Source organism: Macrobrachium nipponense, chromosome 27 (assembly GCF_015104395.2).
Source record: "Macrobrachium nipponense isolate FS-2020 chromosome 27, ASM1510439v2, whole genome shotgun sequence".
Taxonomy (NCBI): Eukaryota; Metazoa; Arthropoda; class Malacostraca; order Decapoda; family Palaemonidae; genus Macrobrachium; species Macrobrachium nipponense.
The window spans coordinates 38,742,345-38,768,314 of NC_087216.1; the positions used below are offsets into that span (position 1 = coordinate 38,742,345).

At 41.9% G+C, this 25,970-nt stretch overlaps 1 protein-coding gene across 1 annotated transcript; it reads right to left on the reverse strand.

The window, feature by feature from the left end:
- Positions 1-337: 337 nt before the first annotated feature.
- LOC135201034 (RRP12-like protein) lies at positions 338-25,970 on the reverse strand. The gene is made up of 4 exons (XM_064229881.1): positions 25,788-25,970; positions 20,664-20,800; positions 17,612-17,781; positions 338-804 (listed from the first exon to the last, which is right to left on the reverse strand). The coding sequence occupies exons 1-4, from the start codon at positions 25,927-25,929 to the stop codon at positions 693-695; spliced, it is 561 nt and encodes a 186-aa protein (XP_064085951.1). The 5' UTR covers positions 25,930-25,970; the 3' UTR covers positions 338-692.

Consider the following 25,970-nt stretch of genomic DNA (forward strand, 5'->3'; position numbering starts at 1 on the left):
CCGTCAGTAACCTAGATGATGTGACGCCAGTTTTAATAGCCACAAATCAATCAATCCTTTCTCAGGTTAACACAGTGCCATCTAACATCTCCAGATGTTAGAAGTTAGATGTTATCTAACATTATTGTTAATGTTAATCATTGTTTAATTATCCCCCTTGTTAACATCCTCTGTGCATTACCATTGTATTCTTTAAGTGAACTCTCAAAATACAAACCAATCCCTTTATCCTTTCTGGCCAACTTAACCTTTCTCCTTTTAACATAAGTTAGCAAGTTCAGTCTTTAAAGTGTACATTAGATTAAGAAGGGCAAATAAATGAGAGGGCTACTGTTAATTAAGAAAATTTTATTATATATAATTTTATTGCATATATTCAGCACAGTAGTAAATAAATAAAATTTAATTTAAGGTAATTAACTTATACTAATGACAATTTAAATGATTGCATTAATATGTAACTTGTTAATGAAGTGCAGTGCTTTTAAACTTTTGACACAAAGATTTTTGTAAACTAGACGACATCAACTAGTGTAATATATATATAGAAAAGCCCAGTTAAGGTTACTGTGATATTTGCAATAACAAATCTTTAGGATATAAAAATACATGCACTACAGCAATATACATAACTTCTGTTTAATTAGCAACAAAACAAACCAAAACATTTTCACTTCTTTCCTTTAGCATTTTCACTTTCTTCCAGACATTTTCTTCTTTCCTTTTAGCTTCGTGCCTTTGGCCACACCTTTTCTAGCACCCCTCACAAGACTTGTGAACTGCCCTTCAAATTTGGCCTTTTTCCTGAAAAAAGAAGAAGAAAAATTCCATCATACAATAACAGTATGCCTGGTTATTCCCTGCCTGAATAATAAAAAACAAGAATTACTCCTACACTAAGGAAATCCTTGCCTCACATGTTGTTTACCTTCACTATTTTTTTTTAAAATATTACTGGCTTCTGCTTTTTCTTGATAATTTTTTCTTTAATTTTTATATCACTGATTTTTTTTAATTGAGGCCCTAATAGCAGTATGCAATACTTGTGAAGTAAAAAAAAAATTGAAATGAATAAAAATAAAATTGGGCAAACTAAAACCGGCTTTAAAACAGATAGAAAGTAATTACGTCCTATCTTAAAGGCGGTAGGAAAGTAACTGGCGGGTCACGGGACGCCGAGGGGATTCTGGGTAATACATGCCCCGTGACCTGGTATAGATGCCAATAGTCCCTGGATCTCACAAGTTTAATTTTAATTCAACCGGTTTCCAGCTTGGCGCTAGTATTATCCTAATGTTAGGACCAAAGGTTTGTTTTTTCAAACTAACAATCCCGCAGTCTTAGCATAAGGGAAAGTTCTCTAGCACAGCTGGAGTCTAGTTAAAATGACACATTTTTTTAATTTGTATTTTTCATAGCTAACCACCCTTGAGGTCTTAACGATAGGATAATCTTAGCACCAGCTGAAAAACCAGTTAAAACAATCAGAGATTGTACAGCAAGGAATCTGTGAGATCTGGTAACTTGCTCATACGAGGTGGGAGCTGGTCAGCGACCACACACTGCATCTCGTGACGCATCAGTCTTCCTCCCTAACCCAAGAACAATAAAGAGAGTGGGTCAGCTAGAGGTTTGTTAGCTATGAAAAATACAAATTGATTAAAAAAATTGGTCATTTATTCATATGCGGAACAAACCTTCAGTCTCAACAATAGGGGTAGGGTAGACTTACACTTGGAGGGAGGTACAAGTATCCTAAACTGGCTGGGAGTTAAGCCACCTGACTACCCCTTCCTAGAAGAATGAATTCTAAAAACTCCACTGTCTGCGTTGAAATACAATATAAGGGCAGATTCATTGCATTTTGGGAACATAGAAGATACTTAGACTGTTCATGCAACAACCCATATTAGCCACAGGGTTTTGCTACCAAATAGGAGACTTGTTTATTTCAAAATCGCAAAGCAAACCTATTATCAGTATGACTACCTTACTCACCTGTATCAGACCAGTTCCAGAATATGACGTGTCTATTCTTCAACCCGACTGTAGGAAGAAGAAAGGAACAAAGAGAAAGAAAGAGGCCAGCCACCACAGGACCCAAGGAAAATGTGTCGAAAGACCTGTGGGAATATGTATCCTTAAGGTTAAAGGAAGTAAACGTGGATTGACACAACCAAGAACCAGCGTTTAAAAATCTATGAACAGAAAAGTTTTTCTTAAATGTCAGAGAGGAACTTATACCTTTGATATCGTGTGCTCTAGCCTGCACAGACACTGACGAACCATCAAGAGAGGAGTAAGCTTGTTTAATCACCTCACGAACCAGAATGAAATCGTGCTCTTGGACATTTCTCTTCTGGAACGACCAGTGCTAACAAAAAGTCTACTACACCTAGGTCTCGGGTGACATTGTCCTTTTCAGATAGCATCGCAGGGCTCTAACAGGACAAAGCAAGAGCTCTTGTGGGTCCTTGTCTACAAATTCATTCAGTGAGGGAATGGAAAAAAAGAGGCAAATTTGTCACCATATACCGAGGGATTCTGCATCTTAAGCCACGAATTCTGGGACAAACTTGAAAACCACAGACCCCAACCCCTGGTGTGCTTCACATAACTCGGGCCATGAAGCTCATCAACTCTTTTCGAAGAAGTCGAGGCCAACAGTTCAACCGTCTTTAGCGTCGGATCTGTGATGATTGACGCAGGTGCTCAAATGGAGCTTGAGTGAGACTTCTCTGAACAAGAGAAAGATCCCATGCGGGAGGCTTGAGTTCCCTAGGAGAACAGGCCTGCTCCAACTCCTTAACAACATCTCCCAGGATGAAGAGATGTCCACGCCTTTGAAATGTAACACCAACCCCAGGGATGCTCTGTGGCCCATGATAACCGCTGAACAGAAGCTTTGACGACACCAATCACAGTAGATTGCCCATTTCCACAGGTAAACCTGAGGAGGACTTCCCACTGCCCGCTCGGAGATGATACTTGATAGTCTACAGCCATGAAGAGACAGGGATTTTATTGACAGGTGAAACCTTTCGATATGAGGCTGGCAAAGAAGTAGTCGCCACAGCGGGATCTCTCTTGGAACCTCTTACAGAATGTCTGCGAACCACTTTGCTTGAGGCCATAGAGGAGCCACCACCGTCATCCTGAGATTTCAAGAACTCCTTACTCAGTTCAAAACTTCATGGATCAGGCAAAATAGAGGGAAGGCGTACACCTCGAGGTTGTCCCAAGGGTGTTGGAAGGCAGCTTCTGCCAGTGTGTGTGAGGATCCTGGACCACTGAACAGTAAACATCCAGCTTCCTGTTGAAGTGAGTTGAGAAGAGGCCTACCATAGGTCTCCCCCAAATGTGAAAAGCCTGTCCATAACGTCCTGATGCAGGGGCCACTCCGAACCCATGATTTGGTTCCGACGACTCAACCTGTCGGCGAGCACATTCCTCTTGCCTGGAATATGTACATGGCAGAGAGTTCCACCAAGTTGTCGATAGCCCACTGGTGCAACTTCACAACTTGACTGTCAACGAATGTATGTGATGAGACACCAAGTCCCCAGGTCCCCTGCTTGTTAACATAGGCGACGACTGTGGTGCTATCGGACATCAGAACAACCACCTTCTCTGGAAACTCCTGCAGACCCAGAAAAGCTGCCTTTAAGGGTACCATCCGCTATGGCGGATGACATGTCAACTTGAAAAAAAAAAAACAGTTATTATTTGTATCTATGCAGAAACATGCTGTGCATGCTTTCCAGAGGTTTCAGCCAATTATTTTTACAAATAATGAAGATATAGCGGTTTTTAAATGATGACGTCATCATAACTGGGTCGTCTATATGACTGAGTTTGACAGGATCGTTTTTGCGTGTTTATTTTTGCATATATACAGCGATTTGTTTCAGATTTTTTTCGAAATTCTCATACATCTGGTAGCAATGAACAGTAGTGTGATAGCTGCTCAGAGCGGTTATACTTATAGGCGAGACTCAGAGAATGACTCAGTTACTCCACAGACGTCAAAGGAGTTGCACGCACTTTGTTTTTATAACTTCTTCGTGAACTTATAGCAATGCCGAAGTTACCTAAGATCAAGAAGGCTACTCAGCAACTAAGGTTAGCAAAATTAGCGAAGGCCAGGAGCATGCTGAAAGAAAAACACGAAAATTCACTGTTATCAGCTACCTCCTTGTCTCATGTCACACCGTCAACATCATTGTCTCGTGTCACGCTTAGGGTATTAATACCACTTTTAGGGGGAGGACCAGGATCCTTGATGTAGAAATCAACAATAAAAGTACAAATAAAGTAGTAACCCTCTTACGCCTAAGCCCTAAAAACCAAAACGTCTCCCGTGTGCCGAGGCAGGTTAGGAGTGAGCACGGAAGTGGAAAAAATAATTTTTTCAAAAAATCACAGCGTGCTAAGTTTTCAAGATTAAGAGTTCATTCTTGGCTCCTTTTTTTGTCATTGCCTGAAGTTTAGTATGCAACCATCAGAAATGAAAAACAATATCATTATCATATATAAATAATGCGATATATGGCAGCAACAAAAAAAAAAATCATACATAATTGCATTCAAATCGAGCTGTGCGGAAAACGGTTAAAGCCAACGAGTTACTTTTTTTTCGTTGTATTGTACACTAAATTGCAATCATTTTGATATATAACACATTGTAAAATTATCAAAGCAACACAGAAAAAATATTATCACAAAATGATGCATGAATTCGTAACGCGCAGACGTAAAATATTTTTTTTTTTTCAAAAATTCACTATAAATCTAAATTGTTCTAGAGACTTTCAATTTGTTTCAAAATGAAGACAAATGATTGAATATTACGATACTGTAAGTGTTTTAGCTTAGAATTGCAGTTTTCGACCATTTCGGACGAGTTAGAGTTGACCGAATGTCGAAATTTTTATATAATATTTTTTTATATGCAAATATTACAAAAATGAGAAAAGCTACAACCTTCAAATATTTTTGTTTGTATTCTTAATGAATTTGTGCACATTTTCATATATGAAACTCTATAAAATGATATTGTTATGATACAATAAAGTTTTATACATACTTACCTGCAGATATATACTTAGCTTTGGACGATGGAGTCTAAAGCTAAGTATATATCTGGCAAGTAAGTTGAATGTATAAAAATGCCTAATACGAAAAGGAGCAAATATTAGGAGAATGCGACGTACGCATTTCGGAGATTTGCGGCCGCGAATCGGTGCACGGAGGGAAAGAAAGTTTTTTTTTTTTTAAATTCACCATAAATCTAAATATTGTGCTAGAGACTTTCAATTCATTGCAAAATGTAGGTAAAGGATTGAATAATACTAGAATATAAGAGTTTTAGCTTACAATTGCGTTTTTCGACCATTTCGGTCAAAGTTGACCGAAGGTTGAAATTTTTGCACTTATCTTTATTTATATGAAAATATTTCAAAACTGATAAAAGCTACAACCATGGGTTGTTTTTAGTTGTATTGTGCATGAAATTGCGCACATTTCCATATATAAAACTTTATGTAATGGTAAATTTAAAATGGTGCAAACATTAGGACAATCGCACAAAAAAATTTATCGGAAGAGTTACTGCGCGGACGTAAGGAAAAAGTTTTTTCATAAATTCACCATAAATCGAAATATTGTGCTAGAGACGTCCAATATGTTGCAAAATGAAGGCAAATGATTGAATATTACTAGAATATTAGCTAACAATTGCGTTTTTCGACCATTTCTGTAAGTCAAAGTTGACCGAAGGTTGAAATTTTGGCCCTTATCGGTATTTATATGAAAATATTTCAAAACTGATAAAAGCTACAATCAGGAGTATTTTATTTGTTGTATTCTACATGAAATTGCACACATTTTCATATATAATACTCCATGTAACAGATAATTTAAAATGGTGCAAAAATTATGTCAAAGTGACGAAATAATTTTTGAGATGTGTCACCGATACTTTTTAGTGCGATAAGAAAGAAATTCGCGCTTGCGCACCTGCGTAACGATTATAAACAAAACAACGCCTTGATCCGTGAACTCCCAGCATCCCCCCAAGGCGCATGATTCAAAAATTTTAGGCTGGTAGGCCTATAAGTATTTTTTCGCGAATTAAAAAAAAAATTTTTTCGAGTCGACGTATAATACGTCCAATCAGCATACAGGAGACATTTTGACTCTACGTTTAATATGTCCAATTGGCGTAAGATGGTTAATGTTGTTTTGACTTTTCTATGAAAAAAGCAAAAATTTACATAGCAAATCATTGGGAGCTAATAACTCTGTTTAAAAACATACTTATTTGCATGTTGGTGGCCATTATGTACTTGGTTATTTATTATCCAATTTTAGAAAGATGCCATTGGAAAGAGGAATAAAAATCCCATAATTCCTTGGGAGCCAATTTTTTCTTTCTTTCTTTCTTTTTTTTACGATTTTTTTGAGTGTAGACAAAAAAAAAAAATTTTTTTTAATTCATAAAAAATATAAAAAATCAAAATTCTGTTTTCACAGAACTTTTCCGTATATAAAAGCGATTTTGACGAAGGAAAAATCTATTTTTGGGGGAAGACCTGTGTCACCCGATGAAATGTTCCTGTAGCACACCTTTCTATGTATAAATAGATGCTAAATATACCAGAGAAAAAAGCCACATGGAATGCTGGAGTTACTACCTCCAGCTCACTCACCCCTATAGAGTATCGGTATAGCACAAGGGTGAGTGGAAGCCACCACCACAGATACTTTGCCAATTAGAAGTCTCCTCTCAAAATCCCTCTCTAGATAGGTGGCGTTACAACTTCTACCTTCCACTCGCTACTACTACTACCTCTGCCCGAAACCTTCATTCCTGAAATATGCACCCAAGCTTGGGCCAGCTAAAGGGCAGGGGACAAGGAGAAGAGAGGGATGGGTTCACCAAGCGACACAGGTCTTCTCCCAGAAATAGATTTTTCCTTCGTCAAAATCCCTTTTCTGGGTTCGACCTGTGTTGGCCGCTGAAATAGTAGCAGAGAATTGGCCATACAAGGTTGGTAAACCACAAAATTTTATAAATATATAAGGAAAATAAATTTTTTCTTAAAATTATGATTTAATAACCAATGTAAGAATAGCAAGTTACAAATGGTAAAAAGTACCAAATATAACCAAATCCATACTATCCTGGGAAAACCAGCGAGGCAGGTAGGTGAGAGCGAGTATCAAAAGAAAAAATAATAGCAAAATAATAGAATACAAATATAGAGTTACAAAAGTAGGCCATATCAGGGGAGACAATGCTCCCTGCAGATAGTGGCGTTTAAATACTGTCGGGGATTTCCAACCCGTATATTTTTTAAGATCCTCCAAGTTCATATTATGAAAATAATTAACTGAGGTAGCCACTGCCCAGATATCATGGACATGAGGGAATGAATCCGGATTGGCTTTAATAAAATAAAGAATTTGTTGTCTTATTCCCTTCAAGGAAATGGTTCCATCTTTTTCTCTAATAAAAAGAGGACCTGAAGACCTTTCAGAAGTTCTGCCCAGATAAGATTTTAATGTAACGAAAGGACATAATGATGGGTCCTGTGGGAGAGGTACAATCTTCCATGGAGACCACCTGTTTTGTGGGTCTTCATTCTTTGCTAGGAATTTCCGATCTGGGGAGAGCAGAACTTCTCCTGACGGGAGGAATTCAATATGATTTGGTTCCCTAGAGAGAGCCAACAGTTCAGATATTCTGGTGCCTGAGGCCAGACTCATTAAAAATAATGTTTTCCTGAGAAGGGTTATATATGAGCATGATTCATTATCAGTATCTGAAGCCAACTCGAGTACATAGTTTAAAAACCAGGAGACCGTGTGCGGACGGTCCATCGGTCTCAGACAAGCACATGCTCGAGGGATAGACGAGAAGTACGAATCTGTTAAATCAACATTAAAGCCAAACTGAAATATCTTCCTCAAGGCAGATTTAGTCATAGTAATGGTACTATCAGCTAGGCCTTTTTCAAACAGTTCAAAAAATTGAAATCGTCAGATTCGTAGTCATCTTCTGGACATCTGATTCTTTTAGGAAGAGGCTAACTTCCTTACTGCTGAATCATAGTGCGTGAGTGTTGATTCTCTTTTGTCTGACTCCACGAACAGGATGTTTAGTGGGTCAATACTAGCATCCTTCTGTGACGCAAACTTCATGAAGTTCACGAAGTCCATAAAGTTAGGGCATTCAGAATTCTTGAGGAAGCTGACACAGGCCGAGTTTGTACTATTTGAGTCAGTTTTGGGTTGGGAATCCGTCTGGGACGGAGATTCAACTCTAGTAGAAGAGGAAACCAATTGCTCTTCGGCCAGTTGGGTGCTACCAATGCTACCTGTCCTCTGAAAGATCTGAGTTTGTGCAGAACTTTTATCAAGAGGTTTATTGGTGGAAATATGTAAATCTTCTGCCAATTGTTCCAGTCTATGGACATCACATCTGTGGCGTGAGCTAGAGGATCCAGATTGGGAGCCACATAACACGGAAGTTTGTGATTGGACTCCATGGTGAACAGGTCTGCCTGCAGGCCTGGGATTGTTGGCAAATCCAATGGAATGATTTTGTGTCCAAGGACCCCTCCGACTCCAGCGGAGTTGTTCTGGATAGTGAGTCTGCAATGACATTCCATACTCCTGACAGGTGAGTAGCTGACAGGTGCCAATGATTTTTCGTTTCCAACGAAAATATTGCAACCATTACATGATTTATTTTGCTCAACTTGGAGCCCCCTCTGTTTATGCAATGAACTATCACTGCGCTGTCCGAGACTAGTCTTACGTGAATGTTCTTGAATGGAGTTAGTCGTTTCAAGGTCAGAAAAATGGCCATTGCCTCTAGGATGTTGATGTGGAACTGGCTGAGTGTTTTCGACCATGTTCCTTGAACCTTCTTGTACTGGGAGTAGGCCCCCAACCGCTCAGAGAGGCGTCTGTGTGGATTATCAGAGACGGCGGGGGAAATTGTAGTGGTACTGATTTGGAGACTCTGAACTTCCGTCCATGGACGGAGTCTTTTCTTTAATATCGGCGGAATCAGGGAGATTTTGTCTCTGAACTTGTTGTTGGCTCTTTTCCGCCAAACCCGATTGATATCCTTCAGCCTGGCTTTCAACAGAACAACTGTTATCGAGGCAAACTGGAGAGAACCTAGAATTCTCTCTTGGGTACGACGAGAAGCCTGTTTATTTTTGAGGAATTGTCTCGTAGCTTTCGCTATCTCTGCACTTCTTTGGCGGGAGAGATAGTTTGTGTGTGGTTAGGTCCCATTGAATTCCCAACCATTGAAAGCAAGACGCCGGAATGAGACGGGACTTTTCCTTGTTTATCTGGAAACCCAGGTATTCTAGGAATTCTATTACTTTGGCTGTTGCCTTGTGACATTCCTCGTCGTTGGTTGCCCAAATGAGCCAGTCGTCTAGGTAAGCTACTAACATTACCCCCAAGCTCTTAGCTCTTGCGTCTGTAAGATCGATAGAGGTGGTGACGACCCCACAGAGAAGTAAGGTCCACACCTGTGAGACGGTCAGCATGCGGAACTTGTCGCATTGAATGTATGAGTTGAGACGGGACAGGTCCAGTATCACTCTTCGTTTGTCATAGTCCTTCTTTGGTACACTGAACAGCCGTCCTTGAAATTTCAGGTGACTGACTTTCTTTATTGCCTTCTTTTGAAGAAGGTCTTTGGCATAGTCTAGAAGGTCTGTCGTTGGAATCTGGTGAAAACTGACTGGTGGTGGAGGAGGCCCTTTCTTCCATTTCCACCCCAGACCTTTCGATACAATACTGTGGGCCCACGAACTGAAGGTCCAATGGTCCCGGGAGAGGTACAGTCTCCCGTCCACCTGCAGAGCCTTATTGACTGGTTGAGGTCTTACTTCCCCTGCCTCCTCTGAAGCCTTTGCCTGTTGAGTTGGTTGACTCTGCAGCAAAACAAACTGTTGTTGTGGCTGTGCCTTAGATGTCGTCTAGCCACTATAAAATCATACAGGTCCGACTGAAAGGCCTATAATAGCAATTTTGTCAGGACCCGGAATAGAGGCTCATCTGCAAAGACCGTAGCCGTCAACTCTGCAGTGGTGACTTGAGTTAATTGACCAGCTCAGCCTGTATCTTGCTTCGAATTCCGCCTTAACCATGGGGTCCGGAATTCTAGGCAAACGTTCCGTTCACTAAATTGTGTGGAGAGACACTCCGGGTCAAGTTTGCCCACCGTGAACGTTGCCAGAGTGCCAACCCAACACTCTAGGTCTCCGGGAAAGACCAAAGAGGTAGCCTCCGTCTCTTTTTAGCTGAGGCATAGGTTTTTCCTCCATTCCGGCTTGCAGTGTCAATTCTGCAATCTTTGACGTGCAAGGAGTCGGAACGTCCTCTGGCGCTACAAACATGGTATAGCAACCTTTGTGGGGTGTCAACTTGGTGTTGACACACTCCCATTCCGTGAGGGTGCGGACCCATGCCAACTGAGCCTGATCCCTAGGGTAGATAACCGTCTCTTTCAGGACCTTGTCTACCCTGACCAACGCTTCCTCGGCTAGTCTAGCGTAGCCCGGGAAGGGGAATTGTAGGCCCGGCGGGAAGAACTCATAGTCTTCCACGGGTCAGGTTCCGCAACCTTCAATTGTAAGCTTGCCCTCTGAAAACGGGGCATGCAGAGCCAACCGCCACGGGTTACTTTTCTCGAATGGCAGAAGCTTGGAGCGTCCGGCACCGCAAAGGACTGCGGTGTGTTTCCGGAGTGGAGGAACCCGGTCACCGATTCCTCCTGGGCCTGTAACCTCTGGGTCAGAGACATGATGGACTGACCCGATGTCTCTAGACCTGAGGCGAGTTGAGTGGACATCGATTCGAGTCTCAAGTCCACTACTTCACTCATCTTCCGCATGAGAAGATTAGCTTAAACCTCTTGGTCGAAGCCAGACTCTGCCGGTCTGGCTTTGGAAGACTTAGCTCTCAACCCCTTGGGTGGGGGAGTAGCTTTAGCTGAGGAAGACCTGGCGGAGTCTGCCAGAGAAGGCTTGGCTGATTTACCCGCCTTCGGCAGGGACTTCGTCTTCAAGGTTTTTACCTTGGGGATTACCGAGCCCGACCTATTCCAAATGAAAGTGGACTTCACACGGAAGCCCTGAAAGGAAGGAGGAGAAGAAGGAGTTGGACTGAAAGGAAGACTAGTCCCACGACTACCTGCCTCACTTACCTCCCTACCTACGCCCTGTTCCTCGGTGGCCATAGGCTCTCGGTGCACGCTGATGGCCGCCACCTCCTCTGTCACGACATCACACAAGCCCTCTTGGTCCTCCTGGGGGGCTTGGGTCTCCTGGCGGATACGCTCGATGATGGGAGCCGCTACTCCCGCTGGTACTGCTGCCGAAACTGGGGCATTGGGGTAGAGGCGGGCGCACAACTCCTCCGACAGCATGTAGGGTTAGCTGGCTTCCATGTTTCTACCAAACCCTCCTACCCAGGCCTTAAGGGCAGACATCGAGGAGGTCTTGAGGGCCAGATCAACCTGTAAGAAATAGCCAAATTAGGTTCCCCAGTGTCGGGGAATTTTTCCAAACTAAATGTGTAACATAAAATTCAGGGTAAAAATGAGGCGAGTATGCTACCTACCGACTCGTCTGTTACGATCCTAACTAGACACACCGTGCAGGCTTCCGGGTGCCAGACCGCGCGTCCCTCCAAGTGGATGGCGCAGTTGGCATGAGACATGAGACCAGCAGACCTCATGCCCATACGGCTTGTACAGGACAGCCGGACAACCCGTCTCCTGGCATCAGACCATCTGTAAGTTGGAAAGAAAAATGAGTATCGTCAGATAATGCTGCCGGAGTTAATTCCGGCAGTATGAGTACACTTCAACTAGATACTTAACCAGCTAAAGGCTATTTCGAGTATAATCTTCAACTTACTTGTTATTAATAAAGCTCTGGATGTCTCCGCCTGCATCGGAATCCATACTTGGGTATCGTTAAAGCTATAACCAGCGGAGAGGGCCTGATACGAGCAGAACAGGGAAATAAGGCAAAACCTAAGCCTGAGTCTGATCACACTGGAGTAGAGTAGCGAAACCTAACCAATTGTAGGCGCATTCTCTGAGCCCAGTTCCGCCCCCACCGGAGTGGGGAGCAGCGATAACATAACAGATGGTAAACAGAGCGGCGGCCACAACTCCGGTTGTATACCTTCTGGTGCATGTGATGGTAGACCACACTTTGCCGGAATAAATACAGGCCCAGAGACATACCAACAGAGGCTACATAAAAAAATTTTCTTAACATTAATCTCTGAGTGTCTCCGCCTACTCCGGAATCCATAATCTCATTGTCACAATAGCTAAAACTGGTGGGGTTGGGCTGATACGAGCAGAACAGGGAAAATAGGTAAAACCTAAGCCTGAGTTTGATCGCACCGGAGAAGAGAAGCAGTTCCAAGTCAATTAGAAATGCAGCTCTAAGCCCAGTTCCGCCCCCACTGGAGTGGGGAAGCAGCGGTAACATAGAGGCGTACGGAAAACAGAGCAGCGGAACAGTGGTACGTACAATCCGGCATATAGCCTACTGACAGGTGTGATGGTAGACCCCACCTCGCCAGAAAACACAGAGGCCCGGAGACATGCCAATAGAGATTACATAATCTACTAATCACCCAATCTCCTCCGACTAATCCCCTGGATTAAGTTCTACACTCTAGCTGTCGTTCATCGGTAGGATTACTTGGGCAGTGAGCTAACTAGGCAGCGCAGGAACGAGTCCAGGACAGGGGTTTGGGGGGGGGGAGTGTCTGGAGGAGAGTGGACGAGTCGTGATCACCTGGCCACAGCAACTGATCAGTGAAAACCAACTCTTGGGAGCCGTAAACTAGCCTACCACTAAAGGGGGCAGAAGACGGTAGGCCAACTGACACCCTAAAAGGGGCCAATGGCCCAGGCTACACTCAACAAAGACAATTCATAAATTAATTGACGAGGAATTACTGGAAGAACTGCGAAAAGGGTGGAGGGGGGGGGGGGGGGGGGGGGGGGGGGGGGAGAGAGAGAGAGAGGAACGCACCCAGCTAAGATCCCAGTTTAACCCTCCGAGGTCGGTACAGATCCGGTCAGATAGGCTAGTATGGCCCCAAAAAGGACGTCATGAAGAGGACGGATAGAACTTAACCCTCCAAAATCAAATCTTCCGATCTGGTGAGGTACGATTGGTCTAGGCCCTACAAGCATGACAAGAGAGACTCTCTGTCCTGGACCACCCTCCAAGCAAACATATCTGCCTGGTCGGGTGGCGGTAAAAGGAGCCACAAGAGTGGAGGGATATACAAGACCACCTCTAACCTCCAAAACCTAGCCTAGGTCTGGTCGGATAGGCCAGGGAAGGACATCGCGAAGAACTTCCAACCTCATCAAAAGTAATACAATTATTTGAGTAGTTTATCACAAAAGTCCATATATTCAAGTGCATTACTGACCATAATCGAAAACTACGCTAGAAATATACGTGTATGAGTACCGCGAAAGAAAGAGGAATCTCTCTAACAATAACTGGCGTACTGCTAGGCTAGCCTAGAATGCCAAAAAACACAATACTCGCGCATAACGTATGAAGTAACCGTACGCACGAAGGGGAACCAACACACTCCTGAGGGGCTGAGGATAACGTAAAGGTGCCCCAAAAGGCTAAAATCGTAAGATAATCGTATCGTAAAAAGGAAGGCCTCAGAATACGTCAGGAGCGAGATGGGACCTATAATAGGCTAATAACGTAAGGATAAAACCCGTAAAAATAAGGCTCTAGAAATCGACAGGAGCGAGAATAATGAAAACGAATACGAAAACAGTAGCCTAAATAGTGAAGTGCTAAACAGTAAACAAAATACATCAAGAGATAAAAACTGAAATAATCACGCACGGCACAAGTCATGCACCCAAAATGGCGGATCGAAAGAGCGTCGTACCCGGCTCATTAGGACAAAAGGACTTAATTTAAGGGCCAAAATTGGATGCATCATGCCCCCATGAGATTCAAAAACGATAAATGGAATACTCAGCTTAGATGAAGAAGCTTGGAGATCTTGAGAAGACGTGCGGACACGAGAAGTGCTAATTCAGGAATGAAGGTTTTGGGCAGAGGTAGTAGTAGTAGCGAGCGGAAGGTAAACGTTGTAATGGCACCTATCTAGAGAGGGATTTTGAGAGGAGACTTCTAATTGACAAAGTATCTGTGGTAGTGGCTTCCACTCACCCTTGTGCTATACCGACACCCTATAGGGGTGAGCGAGCTGGAGGACGTAACTCCAGCATTCCATATGGCTTTTTTCTCTGGTATATTTAGCATCTATTTATACCAAGAAATGTGTGCTACAGGAACATTTCACCAGCCGACACAGGTTGAACCCAGAATGTTGTTTTTATGGTATGATTTTCAAAACAACTGATGTCATATTAGCGGAGAAATAGTTACCTAAATTTTTTTTTAAATAATAATTTTTGCTAATAAAACTAAAAGTTTTTTGCTCAAATGACTTGAAATTTTTGTATGATGAAGGTACTATATGTATTTTGTATAATAAAAAAAAAAAAATACACAACATAGCGGACGGTCCCCTTAATGCCAAAACGTTGATGTGCAGCAGTTTCTGTCGAACTCCAAATGCCTGAAGCAAGGAGATCTCTCAGATGAGCACCCCAACTGGTGGTGGAAACATCCAAAAACAGGAGAGAGTCTGGAGGAGATGAACGTAAAGGGATTCTCACCCAGAGGTTCTGGTTGTCCAACCACCAACGAAGGCCTTCCCTCACCTCTTCAGACAGAGGAACTCTGCAGGAATCCCTGCCGGGAGCCAGAAGTCTTTCAGTCTCCATTGCAGAGAATGAAAATGAAGTCAACCATGAGGGACCAGTATTTCCAGAGAAGACACAATCCCCAAACGGTCTTGCCACTGGTGAGGTGGCTGTTCAGGTTGTGACAGAAACCCACATGCCACTAAATGAAACTTCTCCAACCTCTTGTCTGACGGAAAAACCCTCGATGCTGCCATCTCTATAACCATACCTAGATAAAGAGCTCTCTGGTTGGGAAAACTCATCGTCCCCTCACAGGACACCAGGGAGGCCCTCCAGTGGTGGTTGGACCAGTCAAACTCCCACCAGGGGGTTCCCCTGTCGGATCTACCTTCAGTCCAAAATGAAGGCGGGAGTCTGGTCAGAGCAGGAGAGGCTACTCCACATCAACTGTTTGGAGCTCCTAGCAATCCAGAGAGCCTTGCAGGAGTTCAAGCACAGGATCAGAAACTGGGTGGTAGCATTGATGTGCGACAACGCCATGGTGGCAGCCTAAGTCAGGAAATGGGACGAGACGAAGTCCTGTTACCTGTGCGATCTCACAGAATCGATCCTGGAGTGGGCTACAAGCATAGGCACGACCAGGATGGCAAGGTTCATTCCAGGAAAGAGGAACGTGATTACAGACGGGCTAAGCAGACAGGGACAGGTGATAGGGTCGGAATGGTCCCTACACCCCAAGGTAGCAGCGGAGCTGATTGGGATGTGGGGATCCCCCTCACTGGACGTGTTTGCCATGAGGCTAAACACGAAGCTCCTGGTGTTCTGCTCCCTAGTGCCCCACCCAACAGTGGTCTGGGAGGACGCATTCCAGCACCCGTGGGATGGTCTGAATGTGAACAAATCCTGCCCTTCAGGGTGATACGGCAATTCCTAAACCGGCTGAGAAGGTCAAGAGATGCCCAAATGACATTGGTGGCCCCCATGTGGCCAGACAGAGTGGTTCTCGGACCTCCAGACCCTAGCAGTCAAGATCCCTGGAGGTTGCCCCTCAGGCTGAACCTTCTAAGGCAGCCCCACTTCAAGAGGTTCCACAAAGGTCTCCAGGCTCTATCTCTTTATCAGTGGAGACTATCGAGCAGTTGTTGAGTGGCCTCGTAGGTGTCGAGGTACCTAAAGAATTCTTCCACAGCCGTTTACCAGGCAAAATGGGCCAGGTTCAAGGTCTGGTGCAGAGAGAAGGGTCTCAAGCCTCTGCAGGCCAAGATTCCCCACATAGCAGAATTCCTGGTACACCTGAGACTGGACAAAGCCTCTCGTTAGCAGCCATGCAGGGAGTTAGGGCAGGCCTGGGTCAGGTTTTCCTCCTGAAAGGGCTGGATTTAGAGAACTCCAGGCAGCTGTCGTTACTAATCAGGAGCTTTTGAGCAATCTTCCCCTCCCCCTCCCCCGCAGCTCCTTGAAGCCCCACAGTGGGACGTCGCAAGGTTGCTGGATGCCCTCAAGGACATCTTGGACAGGGAACTAACATTGAAGATAGTTTTCCTGCTGGCCTTAGCTTCCACTAAGAGAGTGGGGGAGCTTTGTGACCTGTCCTACGAGGTTTCGCACTCGAAGGGGTGGAAGGAGCTCTTTATTTGTTATGTGCCCTACTTCGTGGCGAAGACTCAGAACCCCTCGGTTGTGGACGAGAAGAAGGCGGTCTCCATAAACACATACCGGCCAAGAAAAGAAGGCGGTCTCCATAAACACAATCTCCTTCTAGTTAAGAGAAACCATCAGGAGAGCCTACGAGGGGACAGATGTTCCTCTCCCGAAGAAGGCCAGGCCCCAAGACATCAGAGGCATTGGGGCCTCTCTGACTTTCTCGAAGAACCTTGCAGTCAACCAGATTCTGAGGGCTGGAGTATGGAACAGACAGTCCACTTTTACGGCCCACTACCTGAAGGACTGCACCCAAAAATCACTTGAGTCTTTTGAAGACACCACTGGGCAAGGGACTCTAAGGGTATGAGTGGTAGTGTGAATGAGTGTTAGCCCCTTATCCTAGTCCCCAATCCCCCTCCTTATCCTCTCCCTGGGCCTCAGGAGAGTTTGTGGATCCCTGTGAACCTGAAGGTAAACCGGTGGATGTATGTGATGTTAGAATTACAAACCATTGCCTTGTAATAGTCACTAGTCCAAATTACCCTTCCATCTCCCCAAGCTACCTCCACGAACCCTTTCCCAGTCCCTTGCCTCTCTCGAGTGGGACTGGGTCCCCCTTTGGGTAATCACCTGACCCTCTGGTGGCCAGTCTCCTCTAAGATACTCCCTCATCTTAAGGATGAGTCTCCTATTAAGTAGTTTGAGGTAAGTATATGGCGTCGGAACAAATCACATATTGATAGTAATTTGCATTTTTCCTAGCTATACTTACCTCAAACTACTTATGTTTCAGGCCCTCCTTACTGTCTCCGAGTACCTTAGGGCAAAAACCAAGTGGAGTGGAAAGCACTAAGGTCGGAGGTCGAGGGTGTGTAGCCTTGACCCTCGGGGGCATGCACCTGGCTAGGTGTGGAAGGGGTAACCAGATTTTTCTGGTCAGTACTGGATTGACATCCAGGATTCTCCTATTAAGTAGTTCAAGGCAAGTATAGCTAGGAAAAATACAAAGTACTATGAATTTGTGACAGTCTGATTTTGTTGAATAATTCACATCCCAGGCAATGTCTCTAAACACAACAACAATTGGAAAACTACCCTACTTGGCAATGTCTCTAAACACAACAACAATTGGAAAACAACCCTACTTACCTTTTATTTAGCCGCTCTTTGGAGAACTGAACATAAGCATATGGAGATAACCTATCCTTCTTTGTCATATCCCCACCAGCTTTCTTAGATCTAAATTCTGTTCCATAATCATAGTGTTTTTTGGCAGGTTTCCTCTTGGCTTTTTCTTGATCAGGACCATCTTTACTAAACTGTTGGTACAAAAGAAATTTACTTTACAGGCGATCTACAACTACATTTCCAAATTTTCAATGCTTTAGCTATTCAATGACAAGAAGATTCTTTGTAAATACTCACATTTTATTTTCAACTAACATACAAGAATGTCTGAGTTCACCAGTTAACAAAACAATAACTTCCATTTGTGATATATTCCTCAATCATATAAATTAAACGTAAAATTAAGAATTAAGATTTTTTTTTAAAGTAGAGGACTAAAAGCATTAGAGACTGGCTTACATTACAAATTTGTCTGAAGTGTTTCGGCATGTAAGCCATTTCAAGTTTTAAATGCATTGGTGATATGATTTGCAGCATATTATTCAGCTTGATTGGAACTGGTCATCTGACCATGTCTTAGTTTCAAAACCATGTTGGATTTGCTATTAACCCTTAAACGCCGAAGCGGTAAAAAAAAAAATGTCTCCCGTGTGCCGGAGACGTTTCAGAGTGAGCGCGGAAGCAGAAAAAATATTTTTTTCAAAAAATCACAGCGCGCTTAGTTTTCAAGATTAAGAGTTCATTTTTGGCTCCTTTTTTGTCATTGCCTGAAGTTTAGTATCCAACCACCAAAAAGGAAAAAAATTATCATTATCATATATAAATAATGCGATATATGATAGCGCAAAAACAAAATTTCATATATAATTGTATTCAAATCGCGCTGTGCACAAAACGGTTAAAGGTAACAAGTTATTTTTTTTCGTTGTAATGTACACTAAATTGCGATCATTTTGGTATATAACACATTGTAAAACGATAAAGCAACACAGAGAAAATATTATCACAAAATAATGCATGAATTCGTAACGCGCGGACGTAAACAAAAATATTTTTTTCAAAAAATTCACCATAAATCTAAATATTGTCCTAGAGACTTCCAATTTCTTTCAAAAATGAAGAACAAATGATTGAATATTACTATACTGTAAGAATATTAGCTTACAAATGCAGTTTTCAACCATAACTGACGAGTTAAAGTTGACCGAATGTCGAATTTTTTTTTATATATATTTTTTTATATGCAATTATTTTCGGAAATAAGAAAAGCTAAAACACAATTCTTTCAAATATTTTTTTTTAGTTTTATTTTACATGACCATTGCGCACATTTTCATGTATAAAACTCTATGAAATGCCTAATATGAACGGAGCAAATATTCCGAGAATGACTTACGCATTTCGGAGATTTGTGGCGGAGAATCCGCGCGCGGAGGGAAGGAAATTTTTTTTTAAAAATTCACCATAAATTTAAATATTGTGCTAGAGACTTCGAATTTGTTTCACGATGAAGATAAATGACTGAATATTACTAGACTGTAAGAGTTTTATCTTACAATTGCGTTTTTGTTTTTTCGACCATTTCGGTAGAGTCAAAGTTGACCGAACGTGGTTTTTTTCTATTTATCGTGATTTATATGCAAATATTTCAAAAATGAGAAAAGCTACAACCTTCAACTATTTTTTGTTGTATTATACATGAAATTGCGCACATTTTCATATATAAAACTTTATGTAACGGCTAATTTAAAATGGTGCAAACATTACCACAATCGCACTTATGATTTTTTCGGAAGAGTTACCGCGCGGACGTAAAGAAAATGTTATTTTTTTCATAAATTCACCATAAATCGAAATATTGTGCGTGAGACTTCCAATTTGTTGCAAAATTAAGGTAAATGCTTGAATATTACTAGAATATAAGCGTTTTAGCTTACAATTGCGTTTTTTGACCATTTCGGTAGAGTCAAAGTTGACCGAAGGTTGAAAATTTGTCACTTATCATTTTTTATATGAAAATATTTCAAAATTGATAAAAGCTACAACCATGGGTATGTTTTTTAAGTTGTATTGTGGCATGACATTGCGGCAAATTTTCATATATAAACTTTAGTAACGGCTAGTTTTAAAATGGTGGCAAACATTACCACAATGCATGTATGATTTTTAGGAAGAGTGACCGCGCGGACGTAAGGAAAAAGTTTTTTCATAAATTCACCATAAATCAAAATATTGTGCTAGAGACTTCCAATTAGTTGCAAAATTAAGGTAAATGATTGAATATTACTAAAATATAAGAGTTTTAGCTTACAATTGCGTTTTTCGACCATTTCGGTAGAGTCAAAGTTGACCAAAGGTTGAAATTTTGGCACATCATTATTTATATGAAAATATCTCAAAACTGATAAAGCTACAATCATGAGTATTTTTTTGGTTGTATTCACATAAAAATGCGCACATTTTCATATATAATACTCCATGTAACGGCTAATTTAAAATGGTAAAAAAATTATGTCAAAGTGACTAAATAATTTCTGAGATGTGTCACAGATACTTTTTAGTGCGGCAAGAAAGAAATTCGCGCTTGTGCGCCTGCGTAACGATTGTAAACAAAACAACACCTTGATCCGTGAACTCCCAGCATCCCCCAAGGCGCGTGATTCAAGAGTTTTCGGCTGGTAGGCCTAAAAGTATTTTTCCGCGAATTTTTAAAAAAACTTTTGTATGTCGACGTAAAATACGTCCAGTCGGCACCCGAGAGACAAAAACTGTTGATGTAAAATACGTCCAGTCGGCGTTTAAGGGTTAAAATACTTTATTTTTTTTAATCACATGAACTAGTTTTCATGAAAATAAATCTTGAGAGTACAAGCAAATTACACGACTACTACACTTCGGAATATTCAATTCTCAGAAAATGTGTGATAATTCGGGAGAGAGAATCCATTCACGTCACATGAACATGAACTTTTACACATAATAAATGCCAAGTCTACCACCACTAACTGTTAAGTACATTCCTGGAAGACACCATTATAAAAAAAAATTAAATATAAAATTATAAACAACAAACCTTCACTGGAGGTGCGAAAATGTCTTCTTCATCATCTGATCCACCACTCAGGGTTCTTTTCCTGTTCTTGATCTTTCCTGACTTAGCACCTTCTTTCAAGCCAAGATATTCATCAATATCTTCCATAAAGTCCATTTCTGAAAGAAAATTAATTCTTTTTGTATTGACTGACTCTATAATTGAAAGCACAATGAGAACTAAAATAACTAATGCCTTTGTTACAGATGAAAAATTTCTAGTCTTGCAAAAACTTGACATTTTTCAAGTTATTATCTAACCCCAAGAAATATGCATATATAAAATTAAGACCCAGTCAAACCAATTTTCATATTAATATAGTTCTATTCAACAGACACAATATGAACATAAAATGGAAATATCACAAATGACAACCTGACTTCATATACAGTAGTAACTCGAGATACGAAAGGCTCAACTTAGAAAAATCCAAGTTACGAAAGCAAAGACGAAAAATTTTACTGCTCTACATACGAAAAGTTTTGAAGATACGAAAGGTTTCTGAAAGTTCGAGATTCGCCCCATAACAATTTTGAAACTCGCGCCGCACGCCGCCATCTTAGTTATAGTAGACTCGCCACCATCCTCCTGCTCTCCCATTGGTTCCTGATGCTAGCCAAGCCATGAGATCCTTCTCTCTAATTGGACAGCATCCCTCTCATCATGCATCTTCTATACGTACGTGTTGGCGTGCCTTAGCTCGGTCACTCCGCACCCGAAACTTTACTGTACGCAATCGGCATTTGTTCGCTCCAACGATTTCGTTTAATAACGTAAATTCGTTAGTGATTTCGTTGCAGTACATATTATCGTGTTGTGCGAAGACTGTATTGTGTAACTTTACGTAAATTAACGTAGTCATGGGTCCCAAGAAAGTTGAAATTCGCGGAAAGAAGCGCATGCTCTCTTTGGAGAAAAAGATGGAGATCATAAAGAAGTACGAAGCTGGTATGCGATTGAGTGTGATCGCAAAGGAATACAGCCATAATCCGTCGACAATAGGCACCATCCTTAAACAGAAGGATGCCATCAAAGCAACTACACCGTCGAAGGGCATCACTATTTTGTCCAGCAAGAGGAGCCATGTGCATGACGAGATGGAACGGCTGCTCCTCATCTGGATAAAAGACAAAGAAATCGCTGGCGATACAGTAACGGAGACGGCAATCGCTCACAAGGCCAGTGCTATTTTCTGCGATTTGATTGCGCAGGCGGAAGACGACGGAGGGGAAGGGACTTCAACGCCAACCCCAGAGTTCAAGGCTTCGCATGGCTGGTTCGAGAAATTCCGTAAACGGACTGGCATCCATTCGGTGGTGCGTAATGGGGAGGCTGCCAGCTCGGACACGAAAGCGGCCGAAGCCTTTAAAAAGACGTTCGACGAGATGATGACCAAGGAAGGCTACAGTTCTCAGCAAGTCTTCAACTGTGATGAGACTGGCCTTTTTTGGAAAAAAATGCCTCATCGGACATACATCACGGAGGAAGAGAAGAAGCTACCCGGGCATAAGCCTATGAAAGACAGGCTTACACTCGCACTTTGTTCGAACACCATTGGGGATTGCAAGGTGAAGCCCCTACTGGTGTATCACTCCGAGACTCCTCAAGCCTTCAAGGCCCACAAAGTGTTGAAGGAGAAGCTTCCAGTGATGTGGAGGGCTAATGCAAAAGCCTGGGTAACGAGGCTTTTGTTCACCGAGTGGGTAAATCTGTTTCAGCCTGACTGTGAAGAGTTTTTTGCAAGAGAAGCGCCTCCCCCTGAAATGTCTGCTGGTGTTGGACATGCCGCCTCCCCACCCTCCCCTCCTGGCCTCGAGAAGATATTCTAGTATCCTTCGTTAAGATTCTTTTTTCTTCCTGCCCAACACCACCCCTCTCCTCCAGCCATGGACCAGCAAGTGATAGCGAACTTTAAGAAGCTGTACACGAAACATCTTTTCAAGAGATGTTTCGACATCACCGATACCACAAACCTCACCTTGCGTCAATTTTGGAAGGAGCATTTCGACATCGTCATTTGCATCCGACTCATTGACCAAGCTTGGCAGGAGGTTTCGAGGCGAACCTAGAATTCCTCGTGGAGGAAACTGTGGCCTGATGCCGTACCCGCCCGAGACTTCGAGGGATTCGACATGGGCGAAGCTGGTGCTGCAGAGTCAGAAACAGTTGACGATCCCGAAACTGTTTTGCAACCAGATCTTGACGAGATCGTTGCTATCGGCAAGTCCATGGGGCTGGTCATCGACGAGGACGACATCAACGACCTTCTCGAGGAGCACCAAGAGGAGCTTACAACGGATGACCTGAAGGAGTTGGAGGCCATGCAACATAACATCGTTCAAGAGGAGTTCTCTAGCAGCGGCGAGGAAGAGGAGGAGGAGCCTATGACAACAGCAGAAATTAAGGATAGTATAGGCGCTTTTCATAAAGTGCAATCATTTATTCGAAAAAAGGACACCCGAAAAGGCTCACACAGGTCGTATGCTTGCACAGTTCGATGAGGCTTGCCTTGGTCGTTTCAGGAACATTGTGAAAAGTAGGCAGAAGCAATCTTCCTTGGATAGATAGTTATTTTTTTTTTTTAAAGAGGCCTTTAGTAGGAGTAAGCAGGAGTAAGCAAAAAGGAAGATCCAATTGATACTAAAAAACAGAAAGTTAAAAGTGGTGATTGAAGTTGAAATTTTGTATTAAAAAAAAAAAAAAAGTACATAAAGTATAAAAAAGTAAAAAAAAAATGTAAAAATAAAAAAAAAAAATGATATTGTTATGTTACAATAAAGTTTCATACATACTTACCTGGCAGATATATACATAGCTAAGACTCCGTCGTCCCCACAGAAATTCAAATTTCGCGCCACTCGCTACAGGTAGTCAGGTGATCTACCGGCCTGCCCTGGGCGGCAGGACTTAGGAAAACCATCCCCGTTTTCTATCATATTTTCTCATCTTCCACCTGTCTCCTGCGGGGAGGCTGGGTGGGCCTTTAATTGTATATATCTGCCAAAGTTTAAGTATGTATGAAACTTTATTGTATAACAATATCATTTTTCAATACAATCAACTTACCTGTCAGATAATATACATAGCTGATTGGCACCCTTCCCCGGTGGAGGGTAAAAAAAAGAGAACAGCTACTATATGGAATAGACAGGTAACATATGTTGTCGTAAAGTTAAGTGTCAAATACGTATCTGCCGTTTGTCCTCCTCTGTCGCCACTTTCGGGGAGATAGCCTCACTCGAAAGGTAAGCTCCACATTTACTACATAGTACGGTATTTTCTTGTATACCATGTACACTAAATCACTTTATTACATGTAATTAGCATACGTATTAAGTTAGGTATTGAATGGTCCAAATTGTTGTAGTCATTGTTTATAGTCAATTTAGGCTTTATTATGAATTACTGGGTTGTTTTTTGGAGGCTTGGAACGGATTGCCATTTTTACATGTAAATGCGGTCCAAGATATGAAAAGCTCATGATATGAAGGTCGCCTCGGAACGGATTAATTTCGTATCTTGAGGTACCACTCTACCTGGGAATTATTGGGCATAATAGGAGAGGATATAAAACCCTTACGAGATGAAGGACATGACCAGGAAAGAATATATGCAGACTTAAGGTGATACTTAAGTCAAAATTCAATGCCAGAAACCATGGTGAAAGCCTAAGACCACGTGAGGTAAGTACCACATAATTTTCCAAAAAAAAAAATTACAGCATAGATAGGGTACTGGAGGTGACGAAGGCGAAGGCTGCACTCCGTAGTATAGACCAGAAAATCAGGGAACACATGACTATACGCAAAGCACTCACCCAAGAGCAAATACAAACTACATATAGCACGAAAGGAAGGAGGAAGAGGTCTACCAAGCATAGAGGACTGCACATCAACATCAAGAGCAGAGCACTTGGGCAATATCTGAAAACCAGTGAAGACGAGTGACTAAGAAGAAGGACTGATAAAAGTAGATGAAGACCCAGAAATATACAGACATGAGAACGAAAAACAGAACAGAAGAATAGCACAACAAACCAATGCACAGACAGTACATGAGACAGACTAAAGAACTGAACAGCAATGAAACATGGCAATGGCTATAGAGGAGAGAACTAAAGAAGGAAACTGTAGGAATGCTAGGTGGCACAAGATCAAAGCCCAAAGAACCAGATATGTCCAAAGAACAATAGATGGAAATCACATCTCACCCATATGCAGGAAATGCAATTTGAAAAATGAGACAATAAACTAAATAGCAAGGAAATGTCCGGCACTTGCACAGAACCAGTACAAAAAGAGGCATGATTCAGTAGCAAAACCCCTCCACTGGAACCTGTGCAAGAAACATGTTCTAGCTTGCATTATAGTATTAGTGGTAGGAACACCAACCTGAGAGAGTAATAAAAAACGATCTGGGATAGATCCTCAGGGACTGTGGCATCAGAACAGATAAAAGTGATACATGCTAATAGACCAGACTTGGCGCTGATGGACAAAATGGAGAAGAAAGCAAAATGGCACACATAGTGAGAAAAGTGATGGACTCCTAAGGGGGTAGGATGCAACCCAATATAAAAACCACTCAGTCAAACAGGATGACTGTGATAGAATATGTAACAGATATATCTTTAATAAGTACTGCAGCCATCATGGACTAGGATGAAATATTTATGAAATTTTTAATGGGAAAGTAACCATAACACAGTAAAAACTATAGCTACTTGTTCAACATGAAATTAATTAGCACACATGCAATACTTGTAATTTTCATTATATTTTTCATGGCTGTTTTTAACACATCACAGGACCTTCTTCAAAACTTATAATGATACATAACAAGAGAAGGAAGGCAGGATGAGAGATTTTTACACGATTGCCTCCACTACAAGGTATTGGTTCTGTTACTAAACAAATTTTGTTAATTTTCAGGAAGCCAGACACCCCTGTCTGTTAAATTAAGTGCCAGTAAATTATTTTCACTACTGAATGTAGAATTTTTAAAGTTCTCTGCTTAACATTTTCACAAACTCAAGAAAGGAAAAACAAAATTAAATCAAACATTTTTGCTGAACATTTGATTATGAAATAGATTGTAATCACTTACTTGAAGCACTTTCCTTTGTATTATTGTCTTCTGTAATGATAAGTTTACCAGTTTTTGAGTCCACTTTGAAGCCTGAGTCTTCCTTGCCATTTTCAAGCCTCTTAGTGCTTGATGCTTTGAGTATCGGTCGCTTTGAAACCATTGCTTTACCAGCTGATGCATCTAGAAGGTCCACAATTTCAT

Excerpts from the sequence above, each read along its gene's own strand:
- LOC135201034 (XM_064229881.1), bottom strand. The coding sequence starts at position 25,929 with ATGGTTTCAAAGCGACCGATACTCAAAGCATCAAGCACTAAGAGGCTT. Across the intron at positions 17,782-20,663 it reads TTTTCGCACCTCCAGTGAAG|TTTAGTAAAGATGGTCCTGA; the intron begins GTTTGTTGTTTA and ends TTGTACCAACAG. Across the intron at positions 805-17,611 it reads AAAGAGCGGCTAAATAAAAG|GAAAAAGGCCAAATTTGAAG; the intron begins GTAAGTAGGGTT and ends TTCTTTTTTCAG.